The sequence below is a fragment of the Vicia villosa genome, linkage group LG6 (genome assembly GCF_029867415.1).
Source record: "Vicia villosa cultivar HV-30 ecotype Madison, WI linkage group LG6, Vvil1.0, whole genome shotgun sequence".
In the NCBI taxonomy this organism is placed as follows: domain Eukaryota; kingdom Viridiplantae; phylum Streptophyta; class Magnoliopsida; order Fabales; family Fabaceae; genus Vicia; species Vicia villosa.
The window spans coordinates 158,253,779-158,273,487 of record NC_081185.1 but is presented as its reverse complement, the minus strand read 5'-3'; the positions used below and the strand labels follow the sequence as shown (position 1 = coordinate 158,273,487).

At 33.1% G+C, this 19,709-nt stretch overlaps 2 protein-coding genes across 2 annotated transcripts; one reads left to right on the top strand and one right to left on the bottom strand.

The window, feature by feature from the left end:
* The first annotated feature begins 4,691 nt into the window (after positions 1 to 4,691).
* LOC131610786 (cathecol O-methyltransferase 1-like) lies at positions 4,692 to 6,451 on the top strand. Its single transcript, XM_058882833.1, has 4 exons — positions 4,692 to 5,312; positions 5,456 to 5,766; positions 5,848 to 5,912; positions 5,993 to 6,451. The coding sequence occupies exons 1-4, from the start codon at positions 4,909 to 4,911 to the stop codon at positions 6,287 to 6,289; spliced, it is 1,077 nt and encodes a 358-aa protein (XP_058738816.1). The 5' UTR covers positions 4,692 to 4,908; the 3' UTR covers positions 6,290 to 6,451.
* Positions 6,452 to 10,262: 3,811 nt separating this feature from the next.
* On the bottom strand, positions 10,263 to 11,593 carry LOC131610787 (protein CURVATURE THYLAKOID 1B, chloroplastic-like). Its single transcript, XM_058882834.1, has 6 exons — positions 11,304 to 11,593; positions 11,049 to 11,194; positions 10,861 to 10,947; positions 10,613 to 10,675; positions 10,490 to 10,527; positions 10,263 to 10,412 (listed from the first exon to the last, which is right to left on the bottom strand). Exons 1-6 carry the CDS (start codon positions 11,470 to 11,472, stop codon positions 10,352 to 10,354), a joined length of 564 nt encoding a protein of 187 aa, XP_058738817.1. The 5' UTR covers positions 11,473 to 11,593; the 3' UTR covers positions 10,263 to 10,351.
* Between the last annotated feature and the right edge of the window lie 8,116 nt (positions 11,594 to 19,709).

The following is a 19,709-nucleotide window of genomic DNA, read 5'->3' as shown; positions in this document are numbered from 1 at the left end:
CTTCCTTCACCTGATCTCCTTCATCAACAGTTTCATCATTACCAGATCCTTTATTTTTATCAATAACAAGATTTGAATTTTAATATTTTTCTTTCTTTGAATGAGGCATGTCATTATCATTGTTAATAACATCATTCTCATCATCAACCTAACTTGTTATATGCTTTTCACCACTAGAATCCTCTGTCTCCACATGATTGTCATTGAGAATATCATCTATGAAGGTTTGTGTAACAGGAACACTAACACTAGGAACTTCAACATGGTTTTCATTTAAAATATTTTCAATACTATTTTCCCTAGGTGGTCATCACATACAAGAACAAAGCCTATGGTTTTGGTAATATATTCAACATCAACATCTTGAATTTTTGTTTTGGAAACCTCTGCAGCTATCTTTGATACATTAGTCCTCTGTCTCCACATGATTGTCATTCAGAATATCAACTATGAAGGTTTCTATAACAGGAACACTAACACTAGGAACTTCAACATGGTTTTCATTCAAAATATTTTCAATACTATCTTCCCTAGGTGGTCATCACATACAAGAACAAAGCCTAGGGTTTTGGTAATATATTTAACATCAACATCTTGACTTTTTGTTTTGGAAACCTCTGCAGCTATCTTTGACACATTATTAACCATACTATCAACAATCTTTTTAGAAGGTTTTGATTTAGTATTATTACCTTGAATACTGACTGGTAAAATCATTTGAATCGGAGCAACGTCAAGAACTTCCTTTGTAAGTTGATTTGCAGTTTCAGCTTGATTTTCAGGAACATAATTTCCTTTGGAGTTTTTCTTCTTATTATCATTTCCTTTCCTAGTGAGATTGTACATAGATAGTGTAAACTTTGAGGATAGATCACTTGTCTTCCTCAGCTTCTTCTTTTTCACCTCTTTAGATAGTTCCATAGTGGGAGGACCTCCGGCCGGACCATCGACCTCCCTTCCTATAATAACCCCCATTTATTTTGACTATGTGCATGTTAATAATAGGTTTGGGTTCCTCTGTTGGTTTCTTTAACTTATTTTTGGATTTCTTATCTTTTCCAAAAGTGTTGGTTCCCTTTTTAGTTCCAACTATTATTGCACGAGTTTTGAGAAGAAGGTTAAATATTTTCCTACCTTTCTCACGAGTATTTGAATACGAGATGAATATCTCGGTTATTTGATATTCACCCACTGTTAAAGAGTTAAGAATAAACTTGTCTCGCTCTTTTTCAATAAAACCATATCAAATAGGCAAGTTGGAAGAATTTCCAACCTTTCCCTAAGTGTTTGAATACGAGATGATTATCTTGGTCATATGACACTCGTATCCTATAAAAAAACTTAACGCATCAAATTTCTTTTTTCTCGAACCCCATGCGATCGAAAAACCTTTTCACAAAGAGCGATTCATACATCATTCAATAAACTCAACCAACACGTACATGATCTTTTACCATGAACTACGATGCTCTAGTTTTCTCGTTGCACCATGAGGATACGTAGGCACAAGATTGCACAATCTTGGAGAGCACAATAATAAAAAAACCTAAAAATCATTTCTTTCATGCTAACACAGTAACACTCTTATGCAAAACTAGCTAAATTGGTCTTGTTGAATAAAATGGATGTGAGGAGTGCTAATACCTCCCCTCTTGGATAACCGACTCCCAAATACGCTATTGGTTACGATGACCATTTTTTCCGAGGATTTTATCGATATTTTTTATTCCTTTGGGTATAAATAAAGTTCAGTGGCGACTCTATTGTACTTCGAGCGTTCCTTACGCTCGGGTATTTTCCGCGTCACGACAATTGTAACGTTTTTTAATTAAGGGACCAAAGCGAAATAATAAATTATGGTAAGGGACCAAAAGATGAATTAAGCCTAATTTATATTAAGAGATTAATTGTTATGCATTGTCAATGTAAATTTATTTACATCACGATCATGCATAAATTTTACTTTAGAGATAATCAAAATAAAACTGAATCTTCATTAAAAATCTAACGACCACAATTAATTGACAATGTAAAATGTCTTTACACCGTCGATGTATACCAATTAGATTTTTTATATTAAATAATACTATTTAATGTAGTTATTAATTTTTAATATTAATAAGAAATAAAATAGAAAAATTAAATAATAAGGAAACACAATTTAAAAGGCTAAGACAGGGTGGCGAAGAAACCGGTCTTTCCCTGTCTTCATCTCCATTAAAGACGAAGACAAATATTAAATAATCACCTTCAATATAGTTTAAGGCGGGAAAAGTTGTTCTTCTCCGCCATTACCTCCATTAAAGACGAAGATGAATATTCAATAATCATTTTTAATAGAGTTTGTTGAGTGTTTGTGCACCTAAGAAGCTTGGGGGCCTTGGGATTTGTAACTTTCGGTTGGTTAACTTGAACCTTTTAGGTAAGTGCAGGTGGTGTCTTTTCTAGGGTTTCTGTTATTTAGTATGATATACTTCTGGCCAGGTATAGGGCGACCTCTGTGTCTTCTATCTTGGGAGGGAGAGTCACGAACCTTCGTATGGTTTCGTCTTGGTGGAGAGGTGTCCCCATTCTTGGTAGTAAAGCCACTGATGCTTATGATTGGTTCAGGATAGCCTCTCCCTGAAAGTTGGCTCTGGGACCTCAGGTGGCAGAGACTTTTTCTCTTTGACTATGAGGTGGCTCTCTTTAGTGATCTTTAGTCATTCATTAGCAATTTTTGACCTTCGTCGGAGAGTGATGTGTGGCATGACGCCATTCGAGTAATGGTGTTTACTCCGTGTCCTCTGTTTATTCTAGTCTTCTATCCAGTGAGCTTTCCCTTGATCAGCAGGTTACACCCGTTGATTTAGTCATGCCTTCGATTTGGGTTAGACGGGCCCCTTCTAAAGTCATAGTTTTCTCGTGGCAGATTCTTCGGGATCATATCACTATTATAGATAAACTTCTTAAGAGGCGGATCCTTTTGAATTCGGGGACTATCTCTTGCACTTTTTTCTTATGATTGTTGAATTCTCCTCTCATCTTTTCATGACTTGTGAGGTTGCTTCCTTAGTTGGTATAAGATTTTTAGATGGTACAGTTGGTGTGTTGTTCCGCCTGGGATGTTTTGATTGTTTTTTCGATATTTTCTCCTCTTTATGGAGACCGTAGGACTAGAGGGGGTTGTTGATGATTTGACATGGCGTTATCTAGTCGATTTAGAAATCCAGGAATGCCATTATTTTCTCTAGTTCTCCGGTGACACCAAAAGACGTGAAATATATGAGTATTGCTTTGGTTTGGAATTGGTTTTGTGACGGGTATGTGGGGAACTCGTGTACCTTCTCATCCTGACTTGAGAATCCTATCATGTTTCTTATCTAATAGCGGGGTGATTGGCTTTCCCTTGTTCTTGCTAGTTTTTTTTTGTGGGTTTTTGTTTTGCAGGTGTGCATAACTGGAGGGATCTAGTTCAGTCTGGATTCTGGTTTCTCTGTCGGTTCTCTTCTAGTTAACCGTTTTTGTGTTTGATTTTTTGCCTCGCTCACTTTGTTGTAATTTTGTGTTGATGTCGTCTTTGTTGTTTAGCTTGTTTTGACACTCATTGTGCCATTTCCGTTTTAGTTGTTAGTGCTTTTTTATTTATTAATATATTATATTTCTCCTTAAAAAAGTTTGTTGACCAAAATGATTCAAAGAATCGAAAACACTGACAATGCTAAATACCACCGCATCCCGTTGGTTGCGACACCTACATTGATGAACAGATGTAATAAGCTAAGGTAAATCTAAAACGATCCTTAGTTGCATTGGTGTGTTCTTTAGATAGTGTTTTAAAAACCGGACCGAACATCAAACCGGTGAGGGTATTGGGTCACTGACTTATTGGTCGAAGCACATGTCTAAACCGGATTAAACCGGATAACTCGGTTGAATAGACCAGTCGTTATAACAAAATTATATAGGTATAAAACTTGTCGAACTGGATGATTCAGTCTCTACAAAATATAACTAGCACTTAAATTTTATGAAAATATCATATTAAAAATAAATTCTCAAGTTCATAATTTAATTCAAATTTTAAACATAAGTATCCCATATAATAAAATATAATAAAATAGTACAAAAGTACAATGTATAATTGCAAACAAATTTTAATTGCAACATAATCTAATTGAATACTTCCTAACAAAATAATTCTATTGTATAATAAATTTAATTTAAGAAAGGAAAAACTGTTTAAATATTAGGATCTCCTTCTTCAAAATAATCATCGATAACAAAATCAACCGCATCTACAATTTATTTCATCTACAAAAATTAAAAAAATACATTTAAACCGTCGATTTTTATTGTTTTAGCGATTTAAATCGATTTTGACCGGTTCACACCGGTTCGATAATATTTTCGATTTAACTATTGAAGCAGATCGATTACCTGTCCGGTTACCCATTCAACCGGTACGACCGACCGGTCCGGTTCAGTTTTTAAAACACTCGCTTTAGAGGAGGATCATATACTTAAGGACAAGAGAAATGGCAAGTCAAAAAGTACACTAATTAGTTTCAATTTTAGTCTTACAAACATTAATATCGGCAATGCTGTGTCACCCATGTGCATATAATAGTACTATAAACTATTCACAATCATACACTAGTAAAAATGAAAAAATTAAACCAAAAAAAAAATAAAAGAAGAAAATGTCCAAAATATATCAACGTTATCATAATAAACTATCAAGTTAATGATTTTTATCCACAAATCACCTACCTTAAAATTTAAGGCAGCAGTGTCACATGTTCTATTTTAGTATTTTCCAAACAACTTACAATAGACATTACGTTAAGCCTCTCCTTCTTCTCCTCTCTCTATATAAGTAAGATCACAAGAACAAGAAAAACTGGAAACAAACTATAGTAAATTCACATGGCTTCTAATAACCAACATTCCAACGGAAATGACAATGATGCCCTCGGGTTTGTCACACAAGTAACAGGTTCAATTGTTCTTCCGTTGGCTTTACGAACAACCATTGATCTTGGTGTCTTTGAAATCCTAGCCAAAGCTGGGAATGGTGCGGAACTATCTGCTGAAGACATTGCAATTAAGATTGGAACCAAAAATCCAGAAGGGCCAACGATGTTGGACCGTGTTCTTTGCTTCTTGTCAAGTCATTCTATTCTAAATGCATCTGTTCCTCAACATCCTCAAAGTTTACAAAGATTCTATAGTCTCGCCAACCGGTCCAGGTTTTTCGTCCCCGATTCCGATGGCGTCTCGTTGGGACCAACATTAGCATTGCTTCTCGACAACGTCTTCTACCAAAGCTGGTTAGTTAAGAACCACTCTTATTATTATAACTTCTGCACAAAAATTCACTTTTTAGATTTATTGAATAACTAATGCATATATCTGATCTATTAAAAACCAGATACATGCATACGTGATAATAATTATATTGTTGTTGATTTAGGACGGAGTTGAAAGGAGCGATTATGGAAGGAGGTGTACCGTTTGATAGGGTTCATGGAATGCATGCATTTGAGTATCCACGTGTGGATCCAAAGTTCAATGATGTTTTCAACAAAGCTATGGTTTGCTCAACTACTATAAATATGAAGATGGTTCTTAATTGTTATAATGGTTTTGAGAATATAAATAAGCTAGTTGATGTTGGTGGAGGTCTTGGTATTAATCTCAAATTAGTTACATCAAAATATTCTCACATTAAAGGAATTAATTTCGATTTGCCTCATGTAGTAGAACTTGCACCTTCCTACCCCGGTATTAATCAATTCGTACTTTAAATACCATATATTTTTTAACTTGATTGAATACATGATGTATTTGATTTTTTTTATACAGGTGTGGAACATGTGGGAGGAGATATGTTCGAGAGTGTTCCTTCGGGAGATGCAATTTTTATGAAGGTGGAGTTTACTTTATTAAGTTTTATTTTTTTCAATTATTATTTAGTTGCTATAATTATTAATTGATAGTGATATTTCAGTGGATACTTCATGATTGGAGTGACGAACATTGTTTGAAGTTATTGAAAAATTGTTACAAAGCAATTCCTGAAGATGGGAAGGTTATTGTGGTGGAAACAGTTCTTCCTATATTGCCAGAGACAAGTGCAATGGCTAAGAATGGTTACATGGTGGATCTTATAATGCTGACACAAAATCCAGGAGGGAAAGAGAGAAATGAGAATGAATTTATGGAGTTAGCAAAAGGATCTGGATTTAGTGGTGTCAAACATGTATGTTCTGTGTCTGGATTAGTGGTTATGGAGTTCTATAAATAGAGAGGGTGTGATCTCAACAAATGTTTACATGTTGCTTTTGTGTCTTGAAATTTTAAGGTATTAGAGAGGTGCATGTATAATCTTAGTTTACTAGCAACATATTAATGCTAGAATAGTTTTGGATTTAGATATTGATTTGGTTCAACGCTTATATAATCTCATTTATTTAGAAGAATTATAAATATAATTTTAGCTCTTACAAATATGTGTTTCATGTGTTTATTATGGTGGGCCTGTTTGTTTCAAATTTTTAATTTTTTTTTTAGTTTTACATATTTTCTATAATTTCTTTTTTATAAATTTAAAAAAACTTCAAATAAAAATTAGTTTAAATAATTATTATTAAAATATCATTTTAAATATTTATTTTTTGTTATAGTTTTTGTTAGATATTAAAATTTTAAAAAATTACTTAAATTTATACTGTTTTAAATATTAATTTTTTTAAAAAATCATAATTTTAACTATGTTTTGATCTTCAATAATGTATGTTTATATTATAGGATGTCAAAATTAGTCTTTTAATTTATAAAATGTAAATTTAAAAAACTTTTAATATTTTAAAATCAAATATTAAAAAAAAATATATATTGGAAAAAATCAAATATTAATAAAAGTATATTTGATTTAATAAAAGTCTATTTGTTTCTTTATTTTGCTTGGACTTTCAAATCAGTTGTTGTACTTACTGAATTGTTTTTGGAATAAAATTATTTTTTTGATAAAAAAAATACATATTTTTATTGGAATAAAATTATTTTTTTGATCCCAAAAAAAATACATATTTTTAATGGAAAAGAGAGAAGGGAGATAACTCAGTAAAGGTGTATTAATTTATTTGAAAAAAAAAGTTGTATTTGTTTTTGTTACTTCCTTATCTATAACTTTTTTGTTATCTAAAATTTCTAGTTAAGTATTAAAAAAGAATTTAATAAAAAAATTATTGGTTTTTATTTGAAGTCCATTTGTCAATTTTACTATTGATCTGATTATTTATTGGTGACAACTTATTTAACCATCACTAGTAATATTTATATGTAATAATGTAAAACCAGACTTTTCGAAAAAAATCATAAAGTTAATGTCAAATCTATGTTAGGATACAAATCAAACTTTAAGTTTTTGACGTAGGCTTATTTCTGCTCTGATGACTCCAAATTTCTTCATATAACAAATTAAAGGTAAATCATAGGATTATTATGGTCAATATTTGTTCTCTATAATTGTTTTGTTGAGCCAACTGGGCAATCTGTTTTGTTTGATACCTTGAGCCAACTGGGTGATATGATTAAAAGGAATGTTACCTTTCAGCTCCTTTTTCCACCCACTACAACACTTTTGACAAAGGCTACATACCGTATGCTTCCACTGACCTAAAACCAAAAGCAAGTAAAGCAGTCATAATGAGAACAACCCACCACTTTTTTCACCCACCCTACCAGATTTTCTCTTTATACATACAAGCATTCATATCATATATTCTAATCAATCCAAATAAAAGGAGTAGGCTCACATTGTTCTATTGTTATGTGCCCTCTCTCTTGCTTTATTTTCCCCCCTCATGCACATTAGAGAAACAAAGAAAGAAAATTAAAAAAAAAAGTTACATTTTAATAAAAGACACTTCTAACAATTATGATAAGAACCTTGAATAGATATAAGACATATTCTAAAACATATTACAAGAGATTTTTTATGATTAGCGCATAAATCGATAAGATGTCCGCACAAAAGTATACATATACAAAATATGGTGGATATAGTTGGATCAATATTAATTCAAAGAGATTAGTATAATGAAGAAGTCTAAATGTTTTACTCGTCATTAATTGAACAACATGGAGCGTGTTAGAAAAGTATATAATAATTTTGAAGTTTATTAACTCTCTGACTAAGAATCATTATAGGAATTGAACTCATTGAAGAATTAGTCACAATTTGGACTAATTATATAATTACAACCGTTAAGAGGCTAGCTATTTATAGCTTATCAAAAGCAGGAAAATAGAGAGTGGTGGTTACAAAGTAACGGCTATATCTTAGCCAAGCTAAAGAAAAGGAAAAATAAAAACAATATAATATCAGTTATATTTTAATACCCTCCCTCAAACTATAGTGTATATCCAGTAATCTTAGTTTGCTAACAAGGTTGGAGAAGGGTCCCAAATGCAGCGACTTGTTGAAAATGTTCGCTGCTTGGTTGAAAGAATCTATGGGCATCAAATGGATGGTGTTATCTTGGACATTGTTGTGAACCACATCTGTTAAGTAATAATCATTGTTAAAGAAGACAGTTCCAACAGAATTGGTTTGAATGACATTCCCATTGGGCAGTCTAATATCTAAGATTATAGTAATGAAATGTGTGAACATGTATTTAGATTGGCACACGTGATCCGTGGTCCCAATATCTAATGTCCAACTATGATCTATATTACTATGAAAAGGTATGAGATTGATGTTACCTGAGGGTGGAAAATATGACGTGTTGAGGTGATGAATGGTGGAATTTGATTTAGTAGCGAGTTGGTTCATAAGAGCAACAAGAGCCGATTGTTGTTCAATAGTGAAGCCAGTGGAATTTCCTTGAGAGGAGGCGCACTTTGTTGTTGATTGTACTCCATAGTAGCATCTTCAAAAGAAGTAGATTGATCCATGTTAGCCTTTTTGAGGTAGGGAGGTAATCCATGCTTTATAAAGCATACATCAATGGTGTTTCCCATACTTGAATCATTACCTTTTCTCAGGTGATGCGTCATAAAAGTTACAAATAATAAAAGGATAAATGACCAAACCTATTCTAAAGTTAGAAGAAAATTTCAAGTAATAAAATTTTTCAATCTAGAATGTATTCAAACATTGGCATGACTCAATACAAAACAAATTTTTCTTCTGAAGTGTGTGTGTAACTATAATCCATGATGCCAAGTTTCATGATAGGATACTTCATCAAAGATAATCAACATTAATTCTAGTTTGTTTCGATTGTCTTAGAGTACAAAATGTAGTTTTAAGGTTCAACACGTGGTTGAAATATTTTCTTAGAACTTATGTTTTGATTCTACTTAGAACTTGGAGATTCTACTACACTACTTGTTTTCTTTTTGTTAAGTACTCCATCTTTTCATTTGAAAGGATCTCACTTGTAATAAGTCCAATCTATTACTCAAAGTGAAGCAGCTATTCCCCCTCCATTTTCAAGCACATGAGCTTACTCATTAATTTTTGTTCTCTTTTTATGCCTTTTTTTCTTTTCTCTATATTTTTCAAAATGACAACACCTTTTTTCTTAGACTATTGAACAATTTTTCACCTGTAAACTTCGTCTTAAAGGTTATTTTATATATAAAGAATATCAAACTAGCCTAAATGTTGAAAAACTTTTCTATTGTTTAGAGTTGTGCACATAGGTCATTACTTTGAAAGTTACAAAGTAATGATTATCATATGAAGGTGATTAATAGGCGGAGACAAAATAAAATTAACATAGTTCTTCTATTCATGCTATGTTCTAACAGTTTTCTCCACTCTTTCATTTTCAGCTATTCCTTTAACAACAATACCTTTTTCGACTTCCTGTATCATGTCATCAATGACATTCGCTTCATTTTATTCATCTTCATAAAGTTCATTTAGGTTCAATACTTTATGGGCAATGTCTTCATGGCTTTCTCCTTCCACTGGATTCTTATGACGCAACACTTTTTCCCCCTTCAAAAGTCTTTTATTAGTTCTATTATTTGCAAGCTCCGACTCTCTTTGTATGATTTGAAACAGATTCCTTTCACGTATAATTTAACTTTGTGGTCTTCTGTATGAACTTGAATTTTCTCAAACAAATCAAACATCTCTATATGCATACAATACAAATGTTATTTCAAATTGTTATATGTTCTGTTTTTCATCATTCTACTCAGAATGAAAATATCCTCAGAATTATGCCGATAATAACAATTGTTTACTGCAAATTGGATAACAGTAGAATATGGCATTTTATTGAAATCCATAAAAATATATGCATAAAAAGTTACATTACATAGGACAAAGTATAGTCAAAATCATTTAGATATCGATCCCAGTAATTTCTTTAACAGTTCCTTTTATTTTCTGTACCAAAACGTCCCTGCAATTATGAAATTACTTCAATTATTATTTGCACCAAACTATAGTAATAGATTACTGAAGAGGAATTAAGTCTACCTGTCTGGCTTGAAAATTATGTTCTTGTATGCAAACCACTGCAAAAATAGATAGATACATGTTAAATATTTTCTATGATGTCATAACTATTACAACATTTGAATTGAAATGAAGTATACTCACCCCAGTGTAACCAATGCCTACAACTTCAAGAACTCCAGGAACTAAAGGAAGCCTATCAATTGCCTGTTATAGAAATTAATCAAGTCATGGTCCCAGCCTAGGACATAAACTTTCATAAAGGACGGACACCAGACACAACACTGATACTGACACATGTATTGGTTTCGGCCAGACACACATGTTCAGAGGTGTCTGTGCTACAAAGGCCAAAAACAAACAATGAATGAAAGCAAATGGAAATAACTTACCGAGATGACACCGGCTGAGCCCCATAATGCAACTGCCCCGGCTACAGCTATTGTACTCACAGCATATTTGTCTTCAACTTTCTCCCACTATACATATGCAGCCGGTTTAGATTATTAGCAACAAACACAACACAGATAGATACAGTTATATCACTTAAAGAAACAAATTAAATTTCCTGAATTCTTACTGTTTCTTGAATAGTCTTGAGAAATTCTGGAGAATCACTAACGCTGAGCTGCTCAGCTGAGGCAGGCACTGGATCAACTGGTGCTGTGGCTGTTTCTGTTGTGGTACTCGAAGCCATCGACATAACGTTGCGAGCAATCTTTCGACCTGAATATATTAAACCACAAATTCAATTATCATCTCTTCTAGTCCTAGCTAGCTAGATATATAAATAGCAGCAAAAACATCTAGTCCAAAAATGTATAATTTGACTTACAGAATGCTGTGGTTTTCCATGGACGAGTTTGAGACTGTGCCGGCGGAAGAGGAAGAGTCGGAAGGCTCACACATTGTGGAGAAGTAGATTGTCTGCAAGGAGGTTTGGCATCAATTAGAGTGGATGAAGAGGATAATGAAAGAGTGGAGGATGAGGTTGAAGAAGCCATGACTAGTTTTAGTGATGAACCTCTTGGATTTGAGGTCACCAATATAGATTATGTTACAATTTTGTCATGACATGTTAAGGTTGAAATGGAGATCCTTCTGCTGCCACAGTTTGATCAATTCAAATGCTGAGCCATTCATTTTGTTTTATCTGGATAGTGTATGTGCTGACTTGGCTACAAGATATGGCTTTTATGGTATTTCATTGGATAGGAGATTTCTGGTTTACCTTTTTCTTATGAATTTTAGGACATGACAAATTAGAAATGATCAAGTCAAACCTTAGTCTCAAAATTCGTTTAATTCTGTTTGTGATGAAACTTTATTAAAAAACTATTGCATTTCACATTAATGTTACTTTAGTTATTAGATTTTTTTACCCAAATGCCACATATATGAAACAAAAATACCACAATGCCACGAGTTGAATTTGTTTTTCCAATATGCCACTTTTTAATGTATTAGTTCGGCTATGGGGTGGCCGAAAAGGCAAAAAAAAAAAAAAAAAGAATTCAGTTGGAGTTCGGTCAGGAGTTGGCTGACTCTGAATTGAGTTTTTTTTCTTCGTTTCTTTCTTTATTTTGAATTATGAAACGATTTTTTTTATGTTTTAATATTAATAATTGTTTTTTTAAACTATTAAATGAATAAATATAATATTTAATTATTAATTTAATTTAATAATAAAAATAAATATAATAGTTTTTTTTAATTAATTAATTAATAAGATGTTTTATTAAATTAATTAATTTAATACAACATAATACGGTAGGTGCATCTATTGGCCAAAATGAATATACGAATAAGGCATAGGTTGGACGAGCGCATGAAAAAGATGTGTGCATGTGTAGGTTCGACCAATAGATAGTCGAGGGCATATATTTTATTATTTTTTTTGTTGCCTATAAATAATATTGGATTGCTCATTTCTACTCATACCAATTACAATCAAAGGCTTATTGTAACTCTTGAAGATGTCTTCAAACACCTTTTCAACATTTTCATTTATGAAGAGAGATGCAACACTATTTTTTTCAGCAAACAAGGCCTCTGTGGATGATCAAACTCTAGAACACACAAACATTCGAGCATCTACAAAGGCACTTGATCGGTTGACTAGACGAAAACATTCTCGGCGGTGAAAAGATAAGGAGAATTGACAGGCAAGTAATTCTATGGCCTTTATCTTTGCAAGCAACGTCTCCCAATAACACTTGACGATGTACATATGTTGTTCGGCCTCCGTATCGATGGGAGGGATGTTCGAGGTGATTCCGAAGGAGGTGATTTTGCATACATGAATGCGTTAGGCATGGAACCTTTGAGTGAGAATGGGGTGAAGTCATCGGTAAGGTTGACATGGCTCAACAAAATGTTAATTTAATTGAAAGAAAATCCCAACCAACCGAGGCAGAAAATATTTTACATGCAAAAATATATATTTTAATCATGATTAACATTTTATTGCATGACAAATCTCATAATTTGTTGCATTCATCTTGGTTTCAATTTGTCAAAGATCTTGATAAATGCGACCAATATAGTTGGGGGTTTGCTTGTTTGTGTTACCTCTACAGGGAGATGTGCAAAGCATCTCGTAAAGGAGTCAAGAGTATTGGAGGGTGCGTACTCCTTCTTGTCGTGTGGACCTACTATCGCATTCCAGTACTTGCTCCAAAGAGTGCAGTGGTTCCATCTTATCCATACGCAGTTAGGTAAATTCTTTGTTTCATATATTAATTTTTTAAAAAAAATTAACGCCTCTTTCTCATTACACTTTTTAAATATGCAAGATTTGCTCAACGTGGTATGAAATATTTCGCAAACCCTCATGCTTATCTAGGTGGATATCGTTTCGTATTGGATCACATGATCGCTGAAGATGTAAGTTTATAACCATGCCATATAATAACTCTTTCATCTACGTGGATACGAGTTTGAAATCTAATTATTTATTTTTGTGTTGTAGTTTTTATGGAGGCTCTACACAGATTACCCACGTTGTGTTCGACGAGAAAGTTGGGTGTGGAGTGCGACTACTTATATTATCTATTTTCATCTGGTGGAAATGCATCAAGCTGACAGGGTCAGACTTCAGTTTGACTTTACTCAACCCATCCCTCCTCCGTCGAGATGTCTTCGAGAACACCATGAAACAGATAAGAACGATGTAAGGGAAGCTGTGTATACCGATTTACACATCTATGAAAACAATGAATGGAAAGAAAGAAATTTTTTGGCAATGATTGGGGATGTGAGTACAACTTTGCAACACACTGATGAATATATACAATGGTTTAGAAACATTCCATTTATACATTTGTCCCAAGAACAGTTTCTGACAGACCCGAGTCAATATGCCTCCTCTTCCTCAACACAACAAACAACCCCACCTACCTTTCATCAAGAATTCCCACAAACAAACCAAACACAATTCCAACTCAAACATCTTCATTCCCACGACAAACATATCATCACACCCAAACCACACAACAACACACATTTTTTCCACTGCATCTCAACATCTAGGTCCTTACACCCCAACCCCAGACAAATTACTACTACCACCAACAACAATATCAACAACAATCAACACTTCGAACACCACTACAAATCACCCCAATCTCTCAACCCGACTTCGACCACCCATTCTCCCAATCTCAACCACATTCCTCTGCCCCTTCACTCTCCCAACTCACATATACATTTGACGTTATGAATGCCTATTATCCAGACATTCAATTGAAGGATAGAAAAATACTTAGAAAGGGGGGGGGGTTGAATAAGTGTAGTCTAAAAACTTGAACGATAAAAAAAATTTGCACAGTTATTTTTATCCTGGTTCGTTGTTAACTAAACTACTCCAGTCCACCCCCTTGGAGTGATTTACCTCACCTGAGGATTTAATCCATTAATCTCAACAGATTACAATGGTTTTCCACTTAGCCCACGACTAAGTCTTCTAGAGTTTCCTGATCACAACCTGATCACTCTAGGAACAACTGCTTAGACACAAGCTAAGACTTTCTAGAGTATCCTGACCACCACGTGATCACTCTAGTTACAACTGCTTAGACAAAAGCTAAGACTTCCTAGAGTATCCTGATCACACTTGATCACTCTAGTTACTTACAAATTAATGTAATCAAATTATAAAAGTATTACAATGCTTCTGAAAAGCTATAATCACAACAGTGATATTTCTCTTAAAGTTTAAGCTTAATCTCACTAATATATTACAACAGCAATGTAGTGAGCTTTGATGAAGATGAAGTTTGTGAGCTTTGATTTGAACAGCGTTTCAGCAAGTTAGTATTCACAGAATTCGTCAGAATCGGTTAACCTTGCCTCTCATCAGAACTTCATATTTATAGGCACTTGAGAAGATGACCGTTGGGAGCATTTAATGCTTTGCGTATTCCGTACAGCATTGCATTTAATGTTTCACTCTTTTGTCAACTACCTCAAGCCTTGTTTACGATGTGTCTACTGACGTTGCCTTTAATAGCTTCTAACGTTCCTTTTGTCAGTCAGCGTAGCCTGCCATCTTGTACTTGCTTCTTATCTGATGTTTGTGTATACAACGTTTGAAAATCATCAGAGTCAAACAGCTTGGTGTAGAGCATCTTCTTGTCTTCTGACCTTGAAGTGCTTATGAGCGTGATACCATGAGAACTTCAGTGCTTCTGCTTCTGAACTCAAGTTCTTCTGATGCTTCCATAGACCCATGTTCTGATTCTGCTTTGACCATCTTCTGATGTCTCGCCAGACCATGTTCGGATGTTGCATGCTGAACCTTCTGAGTCAAAGCTTCTGAGCGCTGATTTATGCATACTCTTTATATATTTCCTGAAAGGGAAATTGCAGTGTATTAGAGTACCACATTATCTCATACAAAATTCATATCCTTGTTATCATCAAAACTAAGAATATTGATCAGAATAAATCTTGTTCTAACATCAATCACATATGCCACCAAATGTTGTATCGTCATATCAACCACTCCCCAACATTCAACTCACTGATGATGAATTTCTGAATTTATCGCCTCTAACTACGGAACAATTAGCTTTCCCAATGGGCTCTTGTTCATCGCAGCATGACAAAAATCTTTCAAGCAACGATTCTCCACAAAGGCAACCTCCACCTCCACCAGACGATGACTAACAGCACAGTAAGGGTATGCAGAATAAGAGACCCACCATGTGTTACACAGGGGGGGGGTCATAAAGTCCAACAAAAGCCAAAACCAAAGAAAAAATAAGTTTTTTTTTTCTTGTAAATTTTTTATGTCATTAATAAAAAAATATTATTACATTTATTTTTTATTATTAAATTAAATATTATATTTTAATCATTTAATAATTTAAATAAATAATTATTAATATTAAAAAATCAAATAAATCAATTAGTAATTCAAAAATTAAAAAAAATAAATAAAAAAAGGCCCTGTAAAGGGCCGGCCATTGTGGTATTTTAGTTTCATATATGTGGTATTTGGGTAAAAAAATCTAGTTATTAATTTTATGGAAAATAAAGTATTATTTTAAGAGATTTTTAGCTGCCACCCCCACATTTATATTTGACCACTTAAGAACTTTAATTTTAGTGTTATGCTCTTGCTTAATATTTTCGTTTTTTTCAAAAGTGTCATGTTCTATTGGATTTTCTTTTAGTTTTATGGAATTCTACATGACTTTATACTGGATTTTTGCAACAAAAAAATCAGAGCTTTTGAGTTTCTTTAAAGAAATATCAGATATTTTCAAAAATATTCGATAAAAATGCATTGTATTCTCGAAAATATATGAAAAAATACTTGATTTTTCAAAAATCAAATGCATTTATATCGGTTTTTCAAAAAATCTGGTGCATGACAATTGATTTTTTTTTGTTGCAAAAAGTCTTTTTACTTGTCGGATATTTCAAAAATGTTGATAACCTATATTAGGTACCTGATATATTGAAAAATATGGCACGTACTAATTTTTTGAATATTTATAAAATCCGGTAGATAATGAGGTCTTTTAAAATGTTTTTTTAAACACTTTTTTGACGTTTTTACAAAATAGTATGACAATATTAAGATATTGTATCAGAAGTATCTCTATAATGGATAATGTACTACAATATTAACAATATGAATACAAAAAAAATTATTTAGATTTCCGAACTTCTGTCTGGTGCCTTACATGTGTTGCATATGTTGTATGCTCTCGCATCTTCACAGCAGTTTTGTCTCTAATGGTCGAGACGAGAGGCAATAAACAATTAGGTTTCAACTTCACTTAAACCCAAATACTGTTGTAAACAAAGCCAAATGCAATAAACATATGTCTACTCGCAGACCTAGATGGAGATATCATTAGTGGAAAGAAAGTGATGTTCAAGCTCTTGAACAATGAGACCAATATCAGGAATAGTGTATATAGAAGCAATATGGTAACCCATATCAAAAATCGTCATCCATTTCTCACGATCAGGAATACCCAAGCTAGCTACTCGCAACAAACTCCTAACTTCAAAGACCATGACATATAACACATTAGAATACAATTGATGGTGTTGAAAAACTTCACCGTCTAGCTACGTCTGAACCAAAGGCCATAACTTTTCACTCCATCCAAGTAAAGTTGAAATAGCATGGAAACCGCAATTTCCATCAGGATCTACATCAACAATGCCATTAATGTAGTTATGTAAGGAAACAAGGCACTGGGATAAGTAAATCTCACTTGAAGACTTGCTAGACGGTTAACTTCTAATTACTTTTGTACATTATCTCTTCATAGTCCTACTTCCATGTGATCCTTCAACATAATCCCACTATGAAGGATCGTGATACACATCACTCTCTTGAACCTTTTTACTCTTCTTATTTCCTTTATTTTGCTTGTACTTTATTGGCGATGGACACATGAAAGTTGTGACTAGATGTGGTAGCTCCCAAACTTTTCTTCGTTACCCTCTGGTCAAATATATCCAACGAACTAAAAAATATCAAACACTCTTCACACTCTTCTTCCAAATCCAATTGTGTTCCACCATCTTCTTCAATGACTTCATGCTCTTCAATGTTTAAATTCTTCCAAAACACATGAATCGATTCTAATGGAACAAACTTATCTTGTATTTGAAGACATGCAAGTTGACACACACAAGGTAACACATGTATTGTTCTAATGAAGAAACCATAAGCATCTTTTCTAGAACCAGCAAATTTTACCCTTTCTAGCTCCTTTGCAACATGGTGTAGACATTATCTTGAAACGAAACCATGTAATCTGGAGTAAAATAGAGTGTTATACCAACGCTTAATATTGGCAATAATTTTTTAAATGATACTCTGATTAAAGCTAATTGTAACTTCAACATGGTGTTCAAAATATCTCAACTTCTACATAAATCTCCCCAGTTAGTAGTCAACATGTTATTTAGTCTTCAATGAGCATACTCAACCCTAAAAAACCTAAATAGAAAAAGAAGTTGTAAATGGTTAAATAGAAATGTAATACAATCAAAGTCACAATGATGTACTATTCTTTGTTGTGTCTCCAAAATGAGTGACTCTATTAGTCCATACAATAATAGACTTTTTTGTATGGTTATCGTGGCGCAAAAATACCTGAGTGTATTGCAACCTCAAAATACAACAAAGTCACCACCAAACTTTATTTATTCCCAAGAAAAAAAGGAAAATATCAATAAATCCCACGAAATAAAAGAAAATGGTCATCGCAACCAAAAGCGGATTCGGGAGTCGGTTATGCAAGGGATATGTATTATCACCCCTCACATCTGTTGTACTCAACGAAACCCATTTAGTTAGTCTTGCAAAATAAATATTAGCCTATGTTACTTGCGATCTTCTACTTATTATGCGAGAAAAAAAAATGTTTTTGGGATATTTATTATTGTGTCTGACGAAGTTATGGGTAGAAAATGTTTGTAGGTTGTTCGATTTTAGCTGAAGATTCTCAAATCGCATTCGAACGAAAAACATTGTTGCCCAAAACATGGATAATTGAACATTTGCATCACTTCAAGAATGTATGACTTAATCTAGATCAATGTATACTTATTCCATCATCTCATTCGAGCGAAAAAATTTGATTTTCCCATGTGGAAGCATTGTTTGCATCATCGCGGAATGGAATGAATATATTGCGTTAATGAAAAGGTTTTGAGTTGAAAGCCAATAGGCAAAAAGGTTTGAATGTGTTGAAATTAATTTTATGTGGAGTTGATTAACCATTTGAGCAAGGCGTGCACCAAGTGCTCGTTTGCCCAAGGTTTCACAAGGATGGGCATCCTATTGTCCTTTGTTGTCCATGTTTATGAAAATCCGTCTTTGTGGAATTTTAGTAAAAAAGTTTGAATAATGTGTGCACTAAGCACTCATTTACTCGAGTTTCACATGGATGTGCATCCAATTGTCTCTTTATTCCAAGTTTGATTAATGTATTTTAGGTTGAAAAACTAATAGTCATTTTGAACAAGGTGTGCACCAAATGACCAACTATTAAGGTTTCAAAAGGATTGCGAAAAATATTTGAAAGCGTTAAAAACAACTTGACGTTGGATCAATTGTTTAACGAATTATGAAAAGATTTGAATTTATCAGAAAGACACTTGATGTTGGAATAAGCGTTTGCATTCTATTTGATTGAATTTTATTCGAAAAATAGCTTGACATTTAATCAAGTGTTTTTAATTTCGAAAGAAATTGATTTTAGGAGATCAAGTTACTTAATTAAATCAATTGAATTAAACATGAAGAATGACAATTATTTAGCAAAAATTAATTGATTAAAATTGATTAAACCAATTAATTAAACTAATTAAAATTAATTATCAAGAATTATCGATTGAAAAATTAATTCACATAGAATAATTGAGTTAATTAAAATTAATTAGCTCAATAAATTAACTAAATCCTTTAATCAATTAATTTTGTTAACTAAAAAAATGATTAATTAAATTTTTAAAGGAAAATGTAAACAGACATGGAAAGGTGTGTTGATTAATGAGGGATTGTAAAAGAAACAAAATAAGCCTACTAGAATGGCCCAAAAGCTGAAATCAAGTTGAATTAAATAAAACAGAGTATGACACCTAAACAAGATGCCCAGGCTAGCAGTCTATGGCCCAAAACGAAATTGCAACTAGTAAACTAGGTGATGTGCATACATTAAAATAGAGGTGCAGATAAATGGTCAAAATGTGGGCCTAAATCTCA

Coding starts and splice junctions, on each gene's coding strand:
- LOC131610786 (XM_058882833.1), top strand. CDS start 4,909: ATGGCTTCTAATAACCAACATTCCAACGGAAATGACAATGATGCCCTC. Junction 5,313..5,455: donor AACGTCTTCTACCAAAGCTG/GTTAGTTAAGAA, acceptor TTGTTGATTTAG/GACGGAGTTGAAAGGAGCGA. Junction 5,913..5,992: donor GAGATGCAATTTTTATGAAG/GTGGAGTTTACT, acceptor GTGATATTTCAG/TGGATACTTCATGATTGGAG.
- LOC131610787 (XM_058882834.1), bottom strand. CDS start 11,472: ATGGCTTCTTCAACCTCATCCTCCACTCTTTCATTATCCTCTTCATCC. Junction 11,195..11,303: donor ATGGAAAACCACAGCATTCT/GTAAGTCAAATT, acceptor TAATATATTCAG/GTCGAAAGATTGCTCGCAAC. Junction 10,413..10,489: donor ATAATTTTCAAGCCAGACAG/GTAGACTTAATT, acceptor TCATAATTGCAG/GGACGTTTTGGTACAGAAAA.